The sequence below is a fragment of the Carettochelys insculpta genome, chromosome 30, assembly GCF_033958435.1.
Source record: "Carettochelys insculpta isolate YL-2023 chromosome 30, ASM3395843v1, whole genome shotgun sequence".
Classification (NCBI taxonomy): Eukaryota; Metazoa; Chordata; order Testudines; family Carettochelyidae; genus Carettochelys; species Carettochelys insculpta.
Window position 1 is genome coordinate 10,117,529 of NC_134166.1, and position 18,637 is coordinate 10,136,165.

Below are 18,637 nucleotides of genomic sequence, written 5' to 3' on the forward strand. Positions count from 1 at the left end.
GGCAGTTCCTAGGCAGATTTATTCACGCTTGCAGGCGCTGGGCCAAGGGGCTGTCCGAACCCAGCAGTGTCCCGTCCCGTCCCGTTAACATGCACTGGGCTCAGGGAGTGAGGGGCCTGGGGGTCAGCAAGAGGCGACGCTGCACCAACCACCCCTGCACCTCGGGGCCCCAGCTCCTCCCCTGCACCCTGGGGGGAAACACAGGCCGGGCCGGGCCAGGCCAGGCCAATTCAATTACACTAGTGCAGCTTGCTGCACACTATGGCCCCAGAGAAGGTGCCCAAATGCACCCAGCCCATTGCTCCTGGTGTTCAGCTCATGGCCTGAGGAGTCATGGGTGCTGCCCCAGGAGCTGGGCTCTGGGGAGAGCTGGGGCAGCCAGGAGCCCTCTGTTCCCCAGCCGGGGCCTTAGCTCCTGGTTCTGCATCCAGCCTGCACCACAGCAGGGACCAAGGCAGCCCCTGGAAAACCTCTTCCCCGCAGGGCCGGGGCGGTTGCCACTCAGGGATGGCAGCAGCCCTGGGGTCGCCCCTGCTGCTGACGGCACCACAAGGAGCTGCCCTGGGCTCAGTGCAGCACTTGGGCTCTTGGGGGAGCCCCCAGTGACCACTGCCTCCCTTGGCCCCATAGTCCACACACCAGGATTAGGGGAGGGGAGGCCAGGCCAGGCTGTTGGGATGCAGCAGCCCTGCGGGGGGCCTCACACACACAGGGCAGCATGCAGCCAGCTCCTGGGCTCAAAGCCAGCTGGACAAGCAGATTCCTACGCCCCGGCACCATCAGCTGGGCACTGCTCTATCAGCCACAGGGAAGCAGCTCTGTGGCCACACCTCACAGCACAGCCCCTCTGGGCTGCTGCTGCATATGGCCAGCTCTGCCCCCTCCTCCCCGTGGCGCTCCCCAATCTGCAGCCAGGAGCTTGGCCCTTGCTTGCCCTAGACACCCCATGGGAGGAGGGGGCGGGGGCCAGGCGCAGCCACTGCCCCACGAACATCCCCAGCATTGCCAGCTCCCTTTACAGGATCCTCGGCCCCACACTGGCACCTTCCCTGGCACCTCCTTCTCCAGCACCCTCTTCCCTCCCAGTCTGTCCCGCCTACCTGCCACCTCTGAGCTGCTGTCATGATGCCGCCTTCGGCCTCTGCTCTGCCCAGGCTGCCGGCCTCCCGCACCCAAGGGATCCACTTTCCAACAAGCTCCCTGGGGCTTTCCCCTGGCTGCCCCTCCTGCCGGAGAGCCCTCTTTGGGGCGATGCCTGCAGGGTGTCTGCTGCTGAGCTGGTCCTGCTGCCCCGCCTCCACCCTGGTCACCACACCCTCTAGCAATTATCGGAGCATGCCTTAGGAAGGAGGGGGCTATCAGCTCCATTTTACAGATGGGGAAACTGAGGTACCAGAGGGGCCATGATCTACTCATGGTCCCCCCATCTCAGCCTCCTTTCCCTTCCGTGTTTGTGCAGCCCTGGTACTGGGGGTCCTGCCCAAGACTAGCTACCGTAATACACCTAATAAATAGTACCATTGACTGCTGGGCTGGATCAGACCAGCTGGTGAGGGGCACCAGCATTATTCCCACCCCCCAGCCCTGCAATATGAAGTAGGCCACTCCCTGGTGATGGGGGGGCTGGGTCAGCAGAGGCTGCTGCCAGGGCCAAGAACAGGTGCCCCGATTTGCCTGGGCACAAGCGAGCGCCACTGCTGCAGACAGGCGGGACCCAGCGGGCACGCAGGGCCGAGAGCGGAGGTAATGCCATACCCGGCTGCATACACATGATGCCCTCCCTCCCCGGCCAGGAGCAGAGAACACGTGGCTCCGTCCCCGGGCCGGGGACACAGAGGAGGGGCCGGGAAGCAGATGCAGTTACAGTGAGGGGGTGTGAGACTGTCAGTAACACTGATCCAGAAGGGTGCCCCTGACGGTCTGGTGCAGAGGGCTGGAGAGCACCCGCCCCCCGGCCACTCACGATCTCAGCTTCCCAAGAGTGCTGCATCCCAGGAGAGAAGTTGCAGCATCGGGCTCGGCAGAGCCGCACCCTGGCCCGACGCTGCCAGCGGGAGCAGCTGGGCAGGTCTAACCCGCCCTGGGGTGGTAAATTCTGTAAAGACACCTGCAGCACGAGCCTCTCCCCACGGGGCAGAGCGGCGAGGGGGGCCCAGCCGCGGAGATCACACGTCGTAGTTGGGCAGGTAGCTGTAGGCAGGGGCCCCACCTGATGGGGGGCTGCAGTTACAGGGGAAAAACCAGCAGATCACGAAGCCTGGAGGAGAGGGAGATGGGGGGGTCAGCACGGCAGGGATCCCAGGGCGTCCCAGAGTGGCCCGGCTCAGACGTGCCTGGCCCTGGGTCCCACCCTTGCCCACACAGGCTACTCAGGCGGAGTTGCTCTGGGGTGCTCGCGCAGGTACCCATGGGGGTCAGCCTGGGATCTAGGCGACACCTCTCTCCAGGGAGGATGAGTCCCCAGCAGGCTCAGTCACTGCCCCTGAGGGATCCTCAGCCTGCCTCAGTTCCCTCCCAGTGCGCGGTAGCACAGCAACCTACAGCACTAGCCAGGGATTGCCCAGACCCACATGGCTGGGGGAGAGGAGCCTCACCCTGTCTCGGACCCATGGTGGGGAAAGAGGGGAAGAGGAGCCTGTCTCACACCCTGAGCCCAGGGACTGCTGCAGGGAGCGAGCAGAGGGTCCTCTCTCCCGACCGTAGCCTCTGAGCGGCCTGAACCTCAACGCCACCCCAGAGCCCACACACACCTCACCCCCCCCCACCCCAACCCTCTGTCCCTGCCCTGAGCCCCACCCCACACTCCGAACCCCTCAGCCCCAGCCCCATCACACGCATTGTGTTATCTGCTGCAATGCTGGCGGGGTGGGGATACATCATCTCCAGACTGGTGCACATCCCAAAGGTCATTCCACACGCTGGTGGGAAAAGTGAGAGGGAATGCTGCAACCTGCCCTGCCCCTGCCTGAACACCACGCGCTGCAACCTGCCCTGCCCCTGCCTGAACACCACGCGCTGCAACCTGCCCTGCCCCTGCCTGAACACCACGCGCTGCAGCCTGCCCTCCCTTTGCCCAAACACCTCCTGCTGCAGCCTGCCCTCCCCCTGCCCATAAAGTTCCCCACCTGAACAGCTCCCACTGAAGCCTGCCCTCCCACTGTACCGTGCCCAAACACCTCCCACTGCAGCCTGCCCTTTCCCTGCCTGTAACATACCCCGCCCAAACACCTCCCGCAGCAGCGCGATTTTCGGCTTCCGGCTATGTGCCACTACCCGGCGCTCCTCCTTCAGCAGCCGGTTCCGCAGCTGCTCAATCGGAGTCTCGTCCGTGATAATAGAGACCACCTGAGAAACAAGAGGGTCGTCTGACACACTCCCAGGCAGAGAGGCACATGGATTTACAGCTGCCTTCCTCTCCCAGCAGCAGGTGCTGGGGGGAGCGGAGCAGGGGAGCTCCCATCTACTTGGGGGTCTAGCATCTCCCAGCAGGGGGCACTATGGGGAATGAGGGGCAAAGATGCCTGGTGTGGTGGCCCTTGTAAACTAACCTGGTCATAGAAGATGACGGTGACAAAGAGCCCGAAGAGGATGGACTCCACCAGCAGGATGATGCAGTGAGCCCTGTGGGGAAGGAAGAAGCCAGATGCAGTCGGGGTCCAGCTTGTTCAGGGTTCCCAAGGGCAGGCTCAGGCCTCGCTACCCACAATTCTGGCCCAGAACCTCCCACCTGCATGTCCTCGGACCTACACTGATGACAACCAGTGGAGAGCGGATCTCGGGTTGGAGCAGAGGTTCTGGGGGCAGGGGGTGGAGAGACCCTGCAGCTGCAGAGTGCTAGAGGGCCCTGGCATGCAGCAGTGACAGCCTGAACCTCCAGCCATGGGCTTGGGTACTTCACCCTACCCCTCTAGCACCTCACAGGGGGACTCAGGGCCACTCTCTCCCCACACCTCTATGGGGCAGGAGCTCAGTGTCACCCACAGGCAGCAGGCCTGAAATGGAACCCAACCGTCGTGCCCGTAGGAGCTCTCCTCCCCTGGCTGGGATCTGCCTCCCCGCAGGCAGCCGGGACCGGGGGACCAGCTGCGGCCCCTGCACACTCACATCTGGATGTGGTTGTGAGAGATGCCTCCAGCCGCACTTTCCATCTTCCCGGGGAAGCTCTTGTCCACCGGCCACAGCCATGTGGTTAGCACCAGCCCCATGGCATAGAGACTCGCCAACCCTGAGACGGAGCCACAGGTCAGCATGAGCCAGACATGAGCACCTGGCCCCAGGCCAGCTCAGCAGCGTCCCACCCACAGTTAAGGCTAGAGAGCCTGACCACATGGCTCCCCTCCCCACCCAGGGATGGGCAGGTGCCAGCTGCTGCAGAGCCAGGTTCTGTTTGACCTCGTGCGACCTGCCAGGGCTACCCAGGGACTCACCGTCTACTGTTAACCGCTTCACTGCTGATCACCCCACCCCCACATTCACCCCATGGGTGGGAGAGACTTCCCAGGCCCAGCCCCCCAGCCCCTTTTCACCATCTGAACACAGAGAAGGAGCAGGGCAGAGTGGGGACAAAGGCTGGCTATGGGGCTGGGATGGGGTGTGGGGGGGTCATACGTGGATCAGAACAGAGGAAGTCAGAGGCTTGGTATGGGGCTGGGGTAAGGGACTGCATGTAGAGCAGAGGGGGCAGAAGCTGGCTATGGGGCTGGGGCCACACCTGTATCCCAGGAGAGAAGAGGTGGTGGCTGGCTATGGGGCTGAGGTCACACCTGGATCCCAGGAGAGAAGAGGTGGTGGCTGGCTATGGGGCTGGGGTCACACCTGGATCCCAGGAGAGAAGAGGTGGTGGCTGGCTATGGGGCTGAGGTCACACCTGGATCCCAGGAGAGAAGAGGTGGTGGCTGGCTATGGGGCTGGGGTCACACCTGGATTCCAGGAGAGAAGAGGCGGTGGCTGGCTATGGGGCTGGGGTCACGCCTGAATCAGCACAGAGGGGGGCAGAAGCTGGCTATGGGGTAGAGCTCAGGCAGGGAGCAGAGCAGATGGGGGCAGGAGCAGCCAGGGAGAGGCTGGCTCAGGCTGACGGGCTTCCTGCGTGCAGGACTGTGGGACCAGAACTCCCTCTAGTGAGGCACAGCGGAATGGCAGGGGCCGGCTGGACGGCAGCGGGCCAGGACCCCGTGCAGGGGCAGCACAGCTGGGTCCTGGCTCTACGCAGGCGCTGTGAGCTGAGAGCTGCAGTGCACCCTAACCCTAACCCTAACCCTAACCCTAAGGCCGACTGGGGGCTGGGCAGCCCCGTACCTGTGTAGAAGAGGAACTGGATGAAGTACTTCTGGTTTAACTCGCCCACACAGTTGTTGATCCTGTGGAGAGACAAAGAGCACAGGGCTGGTCAGGTGCACGGCACGACACCGCCAGCACCAGACCCCGGCTGTCCCCCAACCCCTCGCCTGCCCTGGCAGCTGCACCCCAAGGGACAGTGCAGCAAAGCAGCACAGTGGCCCTTTGGGAGCCAGCCCTGGACCAGGCTTGGTGCCACCAGCCGGGGACGCACGGCCCTTGCTGGGAGAGGGCAGCTCACAGCAGCAGGCCAGGCACCGGCAACTCCCACGCCCCTCCCTGGGGACACCCACCGAGCAGAAGCAGGCCTGGGACATTGAGGTTAGCATCCTACTCCCACAGGGCCCCCAAGAAGAAGCACGAGTGCCCCCCAGGGCTGCTGTGAAGCGCTGCCTCCCCAGCAGGGCCAGTGCCACTGTCTGCAGCTCAGGGCAGCACCCAGCCCTCCCAGCTCAGCCCATGCAGCCAGGGAGGACTCTGGCAGGTGCGCCAGCTCTGGGGACAGACCGAGGGTTTGCAGCCCCCTCCCTGGAGAGATCCTAGCGCTCTGCCGGCTCACGTCCCCACCTCAGGGCACTGCCCCACCACAGGGGATGTCTCAGCTGGGTGCAGGGAAGCCAAAGGGGCAGCTGCAGGTGTGTGGGGGGGAGGGAAATTCTGCAGCAGCAGCAATGCAGGGTCCTGTGTGTGCCTGGGGCACAAGGGACACTCGCACGGGGGTGTCAGCAGGTTTGCTCTGCTGGGACAAGCCCAACAGCCCCGGCAGGTTCTCTGCACGTGGCCCATTCCTCCCTGCAGCTCTCACGTGCCAGAGCTGCTACCGGGCGCCTCACCAGGGGCAGTGGTGATCCATGCGGCGCACGCAGCGGTGGCAGATACGGCAGTGGTGTGCCCGGGGCGGGCGGTACGTCTCACAGCGGTTACACACCGTCCAGTCCTCGTTGCTCTGGGGAGGAGAGAAGAGGACTCAGCTGTAGCCTTCCCTCAGGGGCTGGGGGGAGAGGCAGGTCGGCAGGTCGGGGAGGCCAGAATGGGGCCAGCGGGAGCTATGGGGCAGGCAGCAACGGGTGGAACTAGGCAGGGCAGGGAGCCAGACAGCTCCAGCACTGCCATAAAGCGCTTGGATTTTGCATTGAAAAGCGCAGAGCCTGAGTTCTGCCTCGCCCCGGGCTGTGGAGGCGGAAATGCCCCAGGATCTTTGCTGTGAGGGGGCACCTCTGGGCAAGGTAACAGAGGATACCAGGCACCTGGGCCGTGGAGGCTGGAGAGGAACATGGGAGACGCTCAGAGCTGGACAAACCAAAGCCCTGGGCAGGGACTCAGGGCCCAACCCCAGCTGAGCAGGGAGCTACCAAGCCTGTCACCAGCACTCCAGAGCCCACCCCAGGAAATCCTCTCTGTCGGGAGATTTGGGCCGGGGGGATGCTGTGGCCAGTCACTGGGAGCTCCCCCGCCACCTCCCCCACCGAGACACAGCACTCCTGCTGCCATGCAGAGTACGGCACGAGCCAGATGGCTTGTGATTGGCACAGCCGCGCATGGCTCCATCCGGAGCCCATTGGCCAAGCTGAAGCCCCGTGAGCCCCCAGGCTGGCACCACACGGCTGCTGACCAGGCCAGCACAGCCCGGCTCAGCCTGCGCTGCCGCCCTCCCAGTTCTTCTGTCTGTGCTTCTCCAATCCCGCCTTTGGCCCCCCCACCCCAATCCTGGGACAGTCACAGCAGAGCTGCTCTGACTCTGCCAGGCTCTCAGGAGCTCACTGAAAACAGGCCCCTTCATTCCTGTTCAGAACAGCCTGAGCAGCCAGATCCAGCACCCCTGCTAAGGGGCAGCTACATCTGCTAACCCATAGCATGGGGGGTAGAGGGTTGGCTGCCAGCCCAGTGCAGGGGGAGGGGAGCTGTGCAGTCAGGCTGGGATTTTGCTGTTCCTGGCTCCTTGCTGGGGAGATGGGGGTTCAGAGGCTTTGTTAAAGAAGCCCCCCAGCCCCCACCGGAGCCACTAACGCAGGAGATTGCTGAGGTGCTCAGGAGCAGCAGATCACAGGGCAAGCCCCCTGCTACCCCTGCCTCAGACTGCCCCCGGCCACAGCCATCTGGGAGCAGAACTGCGAGCGCAGCGCCTGGAGAAACCTCCGCCCCTAACTCCCCGAGCCCACCCAGCCATGCAGACCGTCCCTGGGGGTCTCTTCCCCCAGCAGCAGGTTGTGCTCAGACACCACGTCACTTTTCGTCCATCTGCAGGAGCTGCTGCCGCTGAGCCACGCGCCCAATCCCGAGGCTCTGGATCCACTGACCCTGGGCAGTGACTAGACCTGTTCCCAAGAGCCCCTCAGAGCTGCCCTCCTGGGCTCACGCGCCGACCCCCTGCACCACTCACCCGCTTGTTCTTGTGGGGTGCGCTGCTGCGCAGGTCAGAGAAGTCGATGGCGGTATCGGGCAGCGGGACCATGCCTGGGAGGGAACCAGGATGTGAGATGAAGAGCAGTGAGCAGGGCACAGATGGGCCACGGCACCCAACACACACGTGGTTCTAGAGGCCCCGGCTCGCCCAGGAGCTGGTTCAGTGTTGGCCAGTGCAGGAGGGGAAGCTGGAGCGATGGGAACAAGGGGGGAGGGGCTCTGAGAGGGGGAGGGCCCAGCAGCTGTGGCTCACGGCTGGCTGATGTCGGGCGTAGCTGGTAGGGTCCCTACAACAGTCCTATCTCCAGAGCCTTGGGAGGTACCAGGACACCATGGAGCAGGGGGTGAATTCCAGTTCCCCCTCCCAGGGATGTCTATGTCCAGAGCAAGCCCTACGGCCGACCCCCGGCAGACAAACAGCTCCAGCGTTACCTGTCACAGAGGGGCCTGAATCCAGGAGTCTAGCTCCAGACTCATGTACCAAGGACTCCCCACCGTCCATTTAAAAGGCTGAGCCAGCATACAGGCTGGCTCAGCTTCTGTCCCCACTGTGGGGCTGGGGATCCTCCCACCTCCCCAACAGATGGTCCCCAGCGCCCTCCCTCTCCTGCACCATTTAACCAATAAATGGGATTTGATATCCCTAATGGAGACCGGGCTCCTACTCACAAGCACAGACCCACAGGGCCAGAAAGCAACCGAGATGCAGAGACAGAAACCCTGAGGCTCCAGGAAAGGGCGGGCTGAGACGGACTGGTTTCCCCACTCCAGCCGGCACACTTCAGTCTGGCACCCCATGGATGGACACGTGTGGCTTGCTGTAAGCCTGCCCTGTGGCACTGAAGGTGCCCGCTGGCTGCTTCACCTTGGAAGGGCTAAAGGCCCTAACAGGAGTCTGACCTTGCACTGTAAGAAATGGGGGCTAGAGCCCAGAGGCGCAGGCTTGGAGTCAAGGGCCACATGACTCCTCCTTGAAGAAAGCTAAACCCAGGGCCCAGCAAACAACTGGCACACACCCAAAATAGGCTACATGAAGGCTAGGGTAGGGGTGGCCAACACGCAGCCTTTGGACCAGCATCCGGCCTGTGGAGCTGGCAGTGGTGCCAATTTGAAAGCTGGCTGGGTGGCTCCAAGCCACATATGGCTCTTTCAGCAGCCATTTGTGGCTCCCACTGCTGCTGCCGCTCACTCCTCCTCCGCCTCCCTGCCCTGCTGTGCTGAAAGACTAAAACTTAATTGAATGGCTTTAACAGCCAGAGGGAGGGATCCAGACGTTAAACCAATCAAATCGAGTCCCCTTATTTCAGTGCAGCAGAGCAGGGAGCTGCCCCTACTGCGCTGTATGTGGGGAAAGGGAACAAGAGAGCTGCGGGGAGCCGTGCAGCCCCAGTGAGGAGCCAGCAACCTAGCAAAGGATGACCGGGGGCGGCAGCAATCGGAGCTCCTGCCTAAGGTACGTTACCCCTGATTTTGGAGTTGAGAGGGGTTCACCTTAGGGACTGGGAGGGGGGTCATTTGGGGCTGCAGGACTGGGTCTACACTGGCCCCCAACTTCGAAGGGGGCATGTTAATCAGGGCGACGGGAGATTACTAATGAAGTGCTGCGGTGAATATACAGCACTTCATCAGGCGAATTCTCCCCCGCGGAAACTTCAAAGCTTCAAACTTCAAAGTGCTGGTATGCGTGTAGCCGCAGGTACTTCAAAGTCCCTTTACTCCTGAGAGGGGTTTAAGACTAGGGGCAGGGGGACAGTTTGGGGCTATTTTGTCTTCAGCCCCTGGAACACGTAAAATATTGCCATGTGGCCTCTGATGAAAAAAAGTTGGAGACCCCTGTGCCGGGGCATCGAATCTACTATATATCTAGAACCTCAGATTCCCCTCCTGTACCCAGGAACAGTCCTGGCCTCTGATTCCCTGCTGTGCTAGACATCAGAATGGCCACACTGGATCAGACCAAAGGCCCAATCTCATCTCCAACAGCAGCCCTTGCCTGGTGCCCCAGAGGGAATGAACAGAACAGGGAATCATGAAGTGATCCATCCCGTCGCCCATTCCAAGTTTCTAGCAAACAGAGGCTAGGAACACCCTCCCTGCCCATCCTCCTGAACTTGTCTCATTCTCTTTTGTATCGTTATAGTCTTGGCCTTCACAACAGAGCATCCTTGGGCAAGGAGTTCCACAGGTTGACTGTGCATTGTGTAGACAAGTACTCCCTTTTCTCTTTTCTTTTAACCCTGCTGCCTGTTAATTGTGTTTGGTGACTCTTAGTTCTTGTGTTAGTTGTTACTCGTGTTATTTACTTTCTCCACACCTTTCACAATTTCATAGACCTCTACATATTCCCCCTTAGTCATCTCTTTGCCCAGCTAAAAAGTCCAAGTCTTGTTAATTTCTCCCCCATTTCACACCCCTAATCATTTCTGTGGCTCTTTTTTGAACACTTTCCAATTCCAATATATCTTTTTGGATGTGGAGTGTTTCCTTTAAGCCAAATGCTTGGGTGGCTGTCCAGGGGAAATTTAAATCCTGATGAGTTGATTAGCAGAGCCCCCACGGCCTACCAAAGCCGGCAGCATGTTCTTCTACTGGTGGTGCACAGTGTTCTCTCTAGTTTTTCCCAACCATGAGCAGAATAAATGTTTTATGTGTATCACCACATAGGTGGACGCATGCCACCAATAAAAACACAAGCTGCTAGCTGAGGGTAGTGCCGGGTGCTCTGCTACTCTGCTGGGCACTCCCTGAATTTCTCCTAGATGGCTGCCCAAGCACTCAGCTTGTGGGGAACTGTGGTGGTGCACATCACACATGTCTCAGTGCATGTGATAAAATTTATTCCACACACAAATGGAAACAATTAGAAGGCATATTGGTGACAGCTGCATGCAGTATTCAAGATATGGATATACCATGGCTTTATACAGACTAGAGGCAATATGATACTTTCTCTCATTATCTATCCCTCTCTGAAGGATTCCCAACATTTTCATTTTTTTGACTGCCACTGCCACTGCGTGGACGTTTTCAGACCTTGGTTCTGTCCCCCCGATGTCTGTCATGCAGATCCCACATGGGTCACAAAGAGGGAGACAATCGAGAATCCCAGTAACATCCCCAGAATGAATTTTGGGGTGCACACACTGCACCCTCCCTTATCCACTACTGACACAAGCAAGCAGGTGGCAGGGCGGTCTCTTGTCATTCACTGTGCAACTCTTCTATGGCTAAGCCAGCCCAGACAGACTTAAAGGGCACATGCAGGCCTAGTGAGAGAAGACAGAGACGGACCTACAGGAAGCTTTCAGGACTTCACATCAAGAATGCACTGCTCTTCTCTAACATATTTCAGCCAGAGATCCCCACAGCCTTTTCCCATGTTCCTTCCCACCCTCCGGAGAGAGGTGCAGCCGGGAATAGGGGCTATGCCACAAGTCAGCATTGGAATCAGGGTGGGAACTCAGTTCTCACTTTCCTAGTTCGCTGTCTGAACCACTAGGCTACTGATGCCTCCCCATAGAGGACAGAGGAAGAGTCAAGAGCTGGCGCTTACCTGGATCAGCGAAGACAGCTCGTGTGTGACAGGCCAGCAACAAAGCGACAATGAGGTTAAACATCACAGCATGGAAGGGACACCAGAGGCTGGTATAAAAGGAACAAGGAGACCCAGACCCGTCAGACCCATAGCCCAGGTATGGGGCTATTTTAGAATCCATACAAACAGCAGCTTCTGTGGTCACAGCATCTGAGTCGTTTATTCTGGCAGTACATTAAAATGGACAAGTATACATGGAACCAGAGAGCATCCAGAAAGCCACCCCAAACCTGCACATGCCCACAGAGCAGACGAGCTATGTGCAGAGAGGAGGCTGGGGGATGGCAGCGAAGGAGGTGGAAAGTGTAACGCATGTAAACCCCATGCGGGGAGAGAACTGGCAAAGATGGAGGAAATGAAAGGACACATTTATCGACTTGTGCAATCACCACGTAGTGGGTCCGGCTCAGGCAAAGCTTCCTCCTGCTGGAGACAGCCAGCGGAAATGGGTCAGTCCAGTCCCTAGCTAGGGAACTCTTCCAGCAAGTTCTCACTGGCTGCCCTGACAGCAGCCCAGGGATCATCTTACATGAGTCCACTCCTAGAGCTGTAATTGGCACCACACAACCCAAGCTAAGTTACCAGGCAGAGGAAACCGACACTAGAAGGAACCATGGTCTGAGAAGCTAGAGATTCCTCCTCTGGTGTGTGATGAATCCCTCGCTGCCCACCTAGCCCACATGGCTGCGGTGGGAGACACACACACTACACTCCCCCCACCCGCCCCATACACTAGAGCTCAGAGCCCGGCTTCCGAGAAGTCAAAGGCAGCCGAAAGCTCTTCCTTGAGAGGCCAAAACCCCGCTGGTCCCTCTGAGGCCAGCAGCACCTGAGACCTAGCACAGTCAGGGCCACTGCACCAGGCACCATGAAGTGGCTCAGAAGCGACAGCCCAGTCTGTGGGTAGCCAGGGTCAGCCCCAGGGCACTCAACTGTGACTGGTGAAAAGGAGCTGACATTTCCAGGCAGGGGCCTCTGGCCACTACAGGAGCCCTGGAGGGAGGTCATGGGTGGCAGGCCAGTGCGATGCACAAGACAAATTGAACACAGAAGGATGCTGAGCCAGGGAAGGGGCCAGCGCTCAGGGGAGCTGGTTCATTCCCTGGCTCTGCCAGCTGCACCATGGGATCCATCCTGAGGGTGTCACCGGCATCTCTCTGGGCCTTGGTCCCCATCTGTAACCCAGGGACAAGCCCCGTCCATGCGACGCTCAAGCTCCCAGGGACTGGGATTGGCAGCACCCCTGCTCCTCACGCTGCTGGGGAGCTGCAGGGGACCCGCCGAGCCCACATACCTGGGCAGGGACCTAGTGAACAGCCCCAGAGACATAAGAAGGGGATGTGCCCTAGAGGGGCACCATGAGCCCCTCCCCCCACTCTGGCCCCGCCCCCAAGCACATGGCCCCGCCCCCGCGCCAGACTCCGCCCCCGCTACCTGCCCCGGAAGCCTGGTTGCAGCAGGATGTGGGTGAGGATGACGTAGTCGGCGTAGCCCACACTCAGGTAGGTGAGCAGCAGGCAGAGCGCCCCGCACGGGTCCCGCCCGCAGCGGCCCGGCCCCGCCGCCCCCATGGCCCGCAAGCAGCTGCCGGGCAGCAGCAGCAGCCGCGGCTCGGCCGGCAGGGGCGGGGCACGGGCAGGCACCGCCCCTTCCACTCGCCCAATCACGATCAGCGCCGTCAGTACGTCACGGGGCGGAGCACCGACGCGGAAGAGGAGGTACTGCCTGTGTGCCGTTTCCATGGAGACGGGGAAACTGGTGAGCCGCGAGAGGGGTGTCGAGCTCCTCCGCTGAGGGGAGGGGGGCCGAGAGCAGAGGGGGAGGGAGTCTGGAAGCTGGGGGCTGAGAGAGGGAGGGGGTCTGGGAGGTCGGAGCCAGGGGGCTGCGGGGGGGAGGGGTGAGATCTGGGGCTTGGAGGGCTCAAAGTGGGAGGGGGTCCGAGAGCTGGGGGTCGGGGCGGGACTCACAGCGGGAGGGGGTCTGAGAGTTTGGGGCTGGGGCGGGGCTGGGAGTGGGAGAGACTCTGGGAGGTAGGGGTCCGGGGGCAGCTGAGAGTGTGAGGGGATCTGAGGGCAGGGGCGGGGTTCCGGAGTGGGAGGGGGTCTGGGAGCAGGGAGTTGAGGGGACTGGGGAGGGGAGTCCACAATGCACTGCTAGAGGATGGCAGGCAATTGTGGTGGTAGATGACGTGATAGTTACCCCAAGTGGGGGGAGCCACCTACAGTGGGTGCAAAAGTAGGGATGAAGGGTTCCCCTGCCCCCCAGAGCTGTGCAGTGCAGGCCCCAGGCATTACAGTGCCCAGACCTGGCAGTTCCTCCCGCTCTGTCTCGATGCCCTGTGTTGAGCTCTTAAAGGAGAGTGGATGTAGCGAAACACTTTACACAGCTCCCAACTTTATCGTGGTCTGTGCTTTGAATCCCTTCTCAGTGTCTGAGTCTGACCCAAGCCATTCACCACTTGGCTTAAGGTCATCCTGGTGCCAGGCCTGGCCCACAATAATTATCTGCAGATGGAGTTTGACTTATTTAAATCATTTACTGTAGAGACTGTTGTTTTTAGGGCTCTTAGCACTACATCATTTACCTTTGTTAACTGTGTCCAACTGAATGTCACTGTGCTATTCATTATCTTTAACAGCAAATAATAATTGAAAATATTAATACATTCAAACTTCCTTATTCCAAGAGTTTGTGATCTGGGAACACCAGCTGTGTGTGGTCCCACCAGCAGCTGGGAACATCAGCAGTGTGGACCCCGGTGTGGCTGGAGCACCAGAATGGTGATGGTAAAATAAATATAAAACCAGTGCCACAAAAAGTGTGTGTGTACATAGTACTGGCTGGAACAAATTGAACTTGTAGACAAAAGAAATGGCAGAGCAGGTACTGTACAATTAGTATTTTTGTGCTTAATTACCCACATGTAATAAAGGAAACAAAGTAACAGTTTAAATGCAGCGATTGAAGATTTATCTTATGACAAGTTGTACAGTACTCTATAATGGTTTGTGTGTAGAAAAGCTTAAGTAATAGACTTTGTCTATCCTTCTTTCAAGTGTATTAGCTGTAGCAGACACATAGCATTTCTTCTCTAGCACTTATTGATTGTACTGGAATACTAGTTTTTAATTTGAACTGTTTGTTTTCTTTTTCTTCTTTTTTTTTAATGTACAGATTTGTTCTTTGGGATCATATCATATCAATACAGAGTGATTTCCTGGTTTGGTGTCAAAACTGTTTCAGTTTCCTTTGATCCGACAATGGGGTAGCCTTTGTCAGCTGTTGTTTTGTCTCTCTATCCAACATTCTACTGCTTTTTCCTGTGTCACTGCTTGTATGTAGAACTTGGCTTCCAAATTATCACCATGGACCAGCTTTTTAAAGATTGAAAGCATCTACATGCTTTTCAAAATCCTACTGGGTACCTAAATACCTTTTTAAAATCTCTTGTATGGATCATTCCCAAAGACAAATTTCTACTGTAGTTTTTCCTAAGTACAGGCATACAACCCCAAGATAGGTTGACACCCACAACAATGCACAAATCATGAATTATACACCCAAAATCATGACATTAAAATAAATAAATGAAAGAATCCCAAATATTTAATTTTCCTTTTTGTTTCTGAACTTCATATTTGTGCTGCTATGTCACTCAGAGAAGCCACATACTTAAAACAATTGTACATGCCTATAACATTTCTTTATGCTTCTATTACTTCCTTTTGCTTACATAAATGTTGATTTTTTCCACTTCATTTATATTTCTAATTGCATATTTAACTTTCATAGCCTTTATGTATGCTGCATGTTTTGTTATGATACTTTTCTGTGATATTCTTCATTCTTACAAGTTTACTGTTCTGTGCTGCCAAAATAGAGGATTTTTTAAAACAAATTATCTGGTTACTCCTTTCCCTTGATTGGGTGGGGATATGGCACACTCTCAGGAGTGGCTCATGTTGGTGAGTGCCTGTCTCACAGTAGACTGTCAAAAGCAGAGCAGACATCCCAGATAGGTGAGGTGTGTTCACTATAATTAGATTGTGAATGTGAATCCCTGGATCATTGTAATAGGCTTCGGGGGTCACCATCCCCAACCCGCCATGGGCTGGATGATGGGAAGGGGAGCCCCCAGCCTCATGGGTCACATCCAGGAAAGCCACAGTCCAGATCTGGAGCACAGGCCAAGGGTTGCCCACCCATCTTTTAAATGAAGGGAATCAACAGAGACTTTTCCCTGCTCAGTTTCCCTTATTCAGGGCTGGTCTTGATGGTGTGGAACTAAAAATTCAAAGTTCGTGCACCTAAATTACAATGTCTGAAACCAGGGGTGGGAACCTGCAGCTTGAGAGTGAAATCCTGCCCGCTGCTTTATTTCATGTGGCAGCTGAAGCCTGCACCTGCTCCTGCACCCCAACCCCTTGGTCCAGCCCTGAGCCTGTTCCTATTACCCAGATCCCTTGACCTCAGTCCAGAGCCCCCTTTTGCATCCTGAACATCAAAGCCCTCACCCTGTCCGGAAGCCAACCCCCTGCCCCAGACCAGAGCCTCCTCCCACACCCTGAACCCTTAATTTCTAGCCCCATCCCAGAACATAGGGGAAGCCCTGAGCCTCCATGTACCCCATCCTATGGGGCTGTGTGTGGCCCCCTGTCTAAATGTTTTCTATGGGTCAATGATCCCTGGTAGAAAATAAGGTTTCCCACCCTGCCTTAAACTCTTGTGTGGCTGCTCTATTGTAAGTAAAATGGCCTTAGGTTTGACAGTCAGGGTAGCCACAGAAGAATGCAGGTGGCCTTCCCCCCAGAACACAATTAAATCTTCAGGCCTTTGACTTGGGTCAAACCCTTTTGAAGCCTTTTATAGTCTAGGTGTGACTCCCATTTGATGTTTTGTGTCCAAAGAGAAGTTGCAGAGCACTGGGGTGCTCTCTGAACTTTCCACACCATTGCTCTGGCTAGAAAAGCTTTGGCAGTGTTGCACCAAAACCAGTTCGTTGGTGGGGGGCACACAAAGTCTCCAGGATGGGGTGTACAGAGACTCCTCCTCTGCAGGTTTCTGGGGAGAGCTGCCTTCCTTCTTCTGCTGAGGTAGGACATTTTCCCAGGTCACCCAGCTATTACTTCAGGCACAGCTGTAGCACTCAATCTAGCAGCCGATAGATGTGGTCTGCTGCTGGATGCAGACAGGAGCTTATTCTCTTTCAGCCTCTGTCACCCTCGGGAGTGGGATACCAACTAAAATCACCACCGCCTATGGAAACTGCTGCCAGGATTCAGTTCAGTTGTCCTACGTGCATCTATTCATATCTATGAGCTACCCCACCATATTGTCTATACTTGCCCCTTCCACCCTGGGCCGCGCTCACCACGACTGGGACAGCTGCTGTGCTCCCTGGATCTAAAGGAGAAATGGGAATGTCGTGCTTGTGACGTGTGGATCGAGGGCATTGAGGACACCAAGCTTCCATTTAGCTTGTGAATACACTCCCAAGAGCATCTCTAACCCCCCCGCACACCTGTCCTCGGAGCAGGGGAGTGTAAAGAATAAAACAAGCTTATTGTTTACAAAAGTAACAGAGTGGTGGTGTGTTAGTCTGTATTCTAACAAAACAAACAAGCAGTCGTGCGAAAGACAAACAAAATAATTTATTAAGCTCATCACCTAATAAATTATTCTGTTAGTCTTGAAGGTGCTGCATGAATGCTTATTGATTACAAAAGGTAGATTTTAATGATTAGGCAAAAATGAGAGTGCTGACCATAATAAAGTAAAGTATAAGCAGGTGATCTAAACTCTCAACCCTATTAGATTGGGCAAAATTTAATTGAAGCGATTTTTCTTACTCCACTGCATGTTGCAGTTCATGATGAGCAGGTTTTGCCCTTGAAATCTGAGCCAGTCTCTTCTGAGAGTTCGTGTTGGTTGCAGCATACATGGGGGATGAGAAAAGGCCAAGCATGGGGCCACTGTGTGCTGGGTGAACAGCAGGCTGGTGACCCCTCCCTGACTGTAGTCTCTGGGGAGCTATAATATATCACAGAATCATAGAACACTAGGACTGGAAGGGACCTCGAGAGGCCATCGAGTCCAGCCCCCTGCCCCAATGGCAGGACCAAGTACTATCTAAACCATCCCTGATAGACATCTATCTAACCTGTTCTTAAATATCGCCAGCGATGGAAACTCCACAACCTCCCTTGGCAATTTATTCCACTGTTTGACCACCCTGACAGTTAGGAACTTTTTCCTAATGTCCAACCTAAACTTCCCTTGCTGCAGTTTAAAGAGATACACATCTCACAGAGCTGGAGGGGACCTCAGGAGGTCATTGAGCCCAGCCCCCTAGGCAGGGCCAAGCACTGTCCTTTTTTCAAATCTATTTGCCCCAGATCCCTGGATAGCCCCCTCAAGGATTAAACTCACCACTCTGAGTTTAGCAGGCCCACACGTATATCCTCTGGGATAGTATCTGGGCTCCCCAAACCCACAGCCTATCTCAATCACTGCCACTTAACAGAAGTCTGATCACTTCTGGTGAATGGGCAATATACATGTGTAGCTGGGACAACAGGTTTCAACCTTCCCCAAATCTCCCATGGCACAATTTACAGGCACTGTGCAACTGTATGCAGATGATGACTATGGGAGTCATAGGGTGCTCCCCAGCACATGTGGGGGTCAAAGGGCACTCCCGGGGCGGGCGTGAATCACTGGGTGCTCCCTGGGGTGTGTGCAGGGTGACAGGGTGTTCCCAGGGGTATGTGGGGGGGTCATAGACCACTTCCCGGGGGGCGTGTGAGTCACTGGGTGCTCCTCAGTGTGTGTGGGGGGGCAGGGTGTTCCCCAGGGTTGGGGGGGTCATAGACCACTTCCCAGGGTGCGTGAGTCACTGGGTGCTCCTCAGTGTGTGTGTGGGGGGCAGGGTGTTCCCCAGGGTTGGGGGGGTCATAGACCACTTCCCGGGGGGCGTGTGGGTCACTGGGTGCTCCTCAGTGTGTGTGGGGGGGGGCAGGGTGTTCCCCAGGGTTGGGGGGGTCATAGACCACTTCCCGGGGGGCGTGTGAGTCTCAGGGCGCTCCCCAGAGTGGGTGTCGGGAGTGGGGGGCCAGGGCGCTCCCCGGGGGCTGGGGGGAACCTTGGCTCCGTCCCGCCCCGTCGGGGACCTGGGGAAGGGCCCTTTAGGGGGGTGGGACTTCGAGGGGCCCCGCCCGCCGTAGCGTCACCATTGCCCCCCCCCCCCCGGCCTGGTTTTTCCAAGATGGCGGCGGCGGCGGCGTTGCGGGCTGGCGGACGAAG

General features: G+C 57.3%; 1 protein-coding gene across 1 annotated transcript; it reads right to left on the bottom strand.

Annotated features, from left to right (window-relative positions):
- Positions 1-13,041, bottom strand: LOC142003873 (palmitoyltransferase ZDHHC3-like). Its single transcript, XM_074981212.1, has 9 exons — positions 12,770-13,041; positions 11,294-11,382; positions 7,718-7,791; positions 6,171-6,283; positions 5,299-5,360; positions 4,105-4,225; positions 3,549-3,621; positions 3,216-3,345; positions 1-2,257 (listed from the first exon to the last, which is right to left on the bottom strand). Exons 1-9 carry the CDS (start codon positions 12,904-12,906, stop codon positions 2,166-2,168), a joined length of 891 nt encoding a protein of 296 aa, XP_074837313.1. The 5' UTR covers positions 12,907-13,041; the 3' UTR covers positions 1-2,165.
- Positions 13,042-18,637: the final 5,596 nt, after the last annotated feature.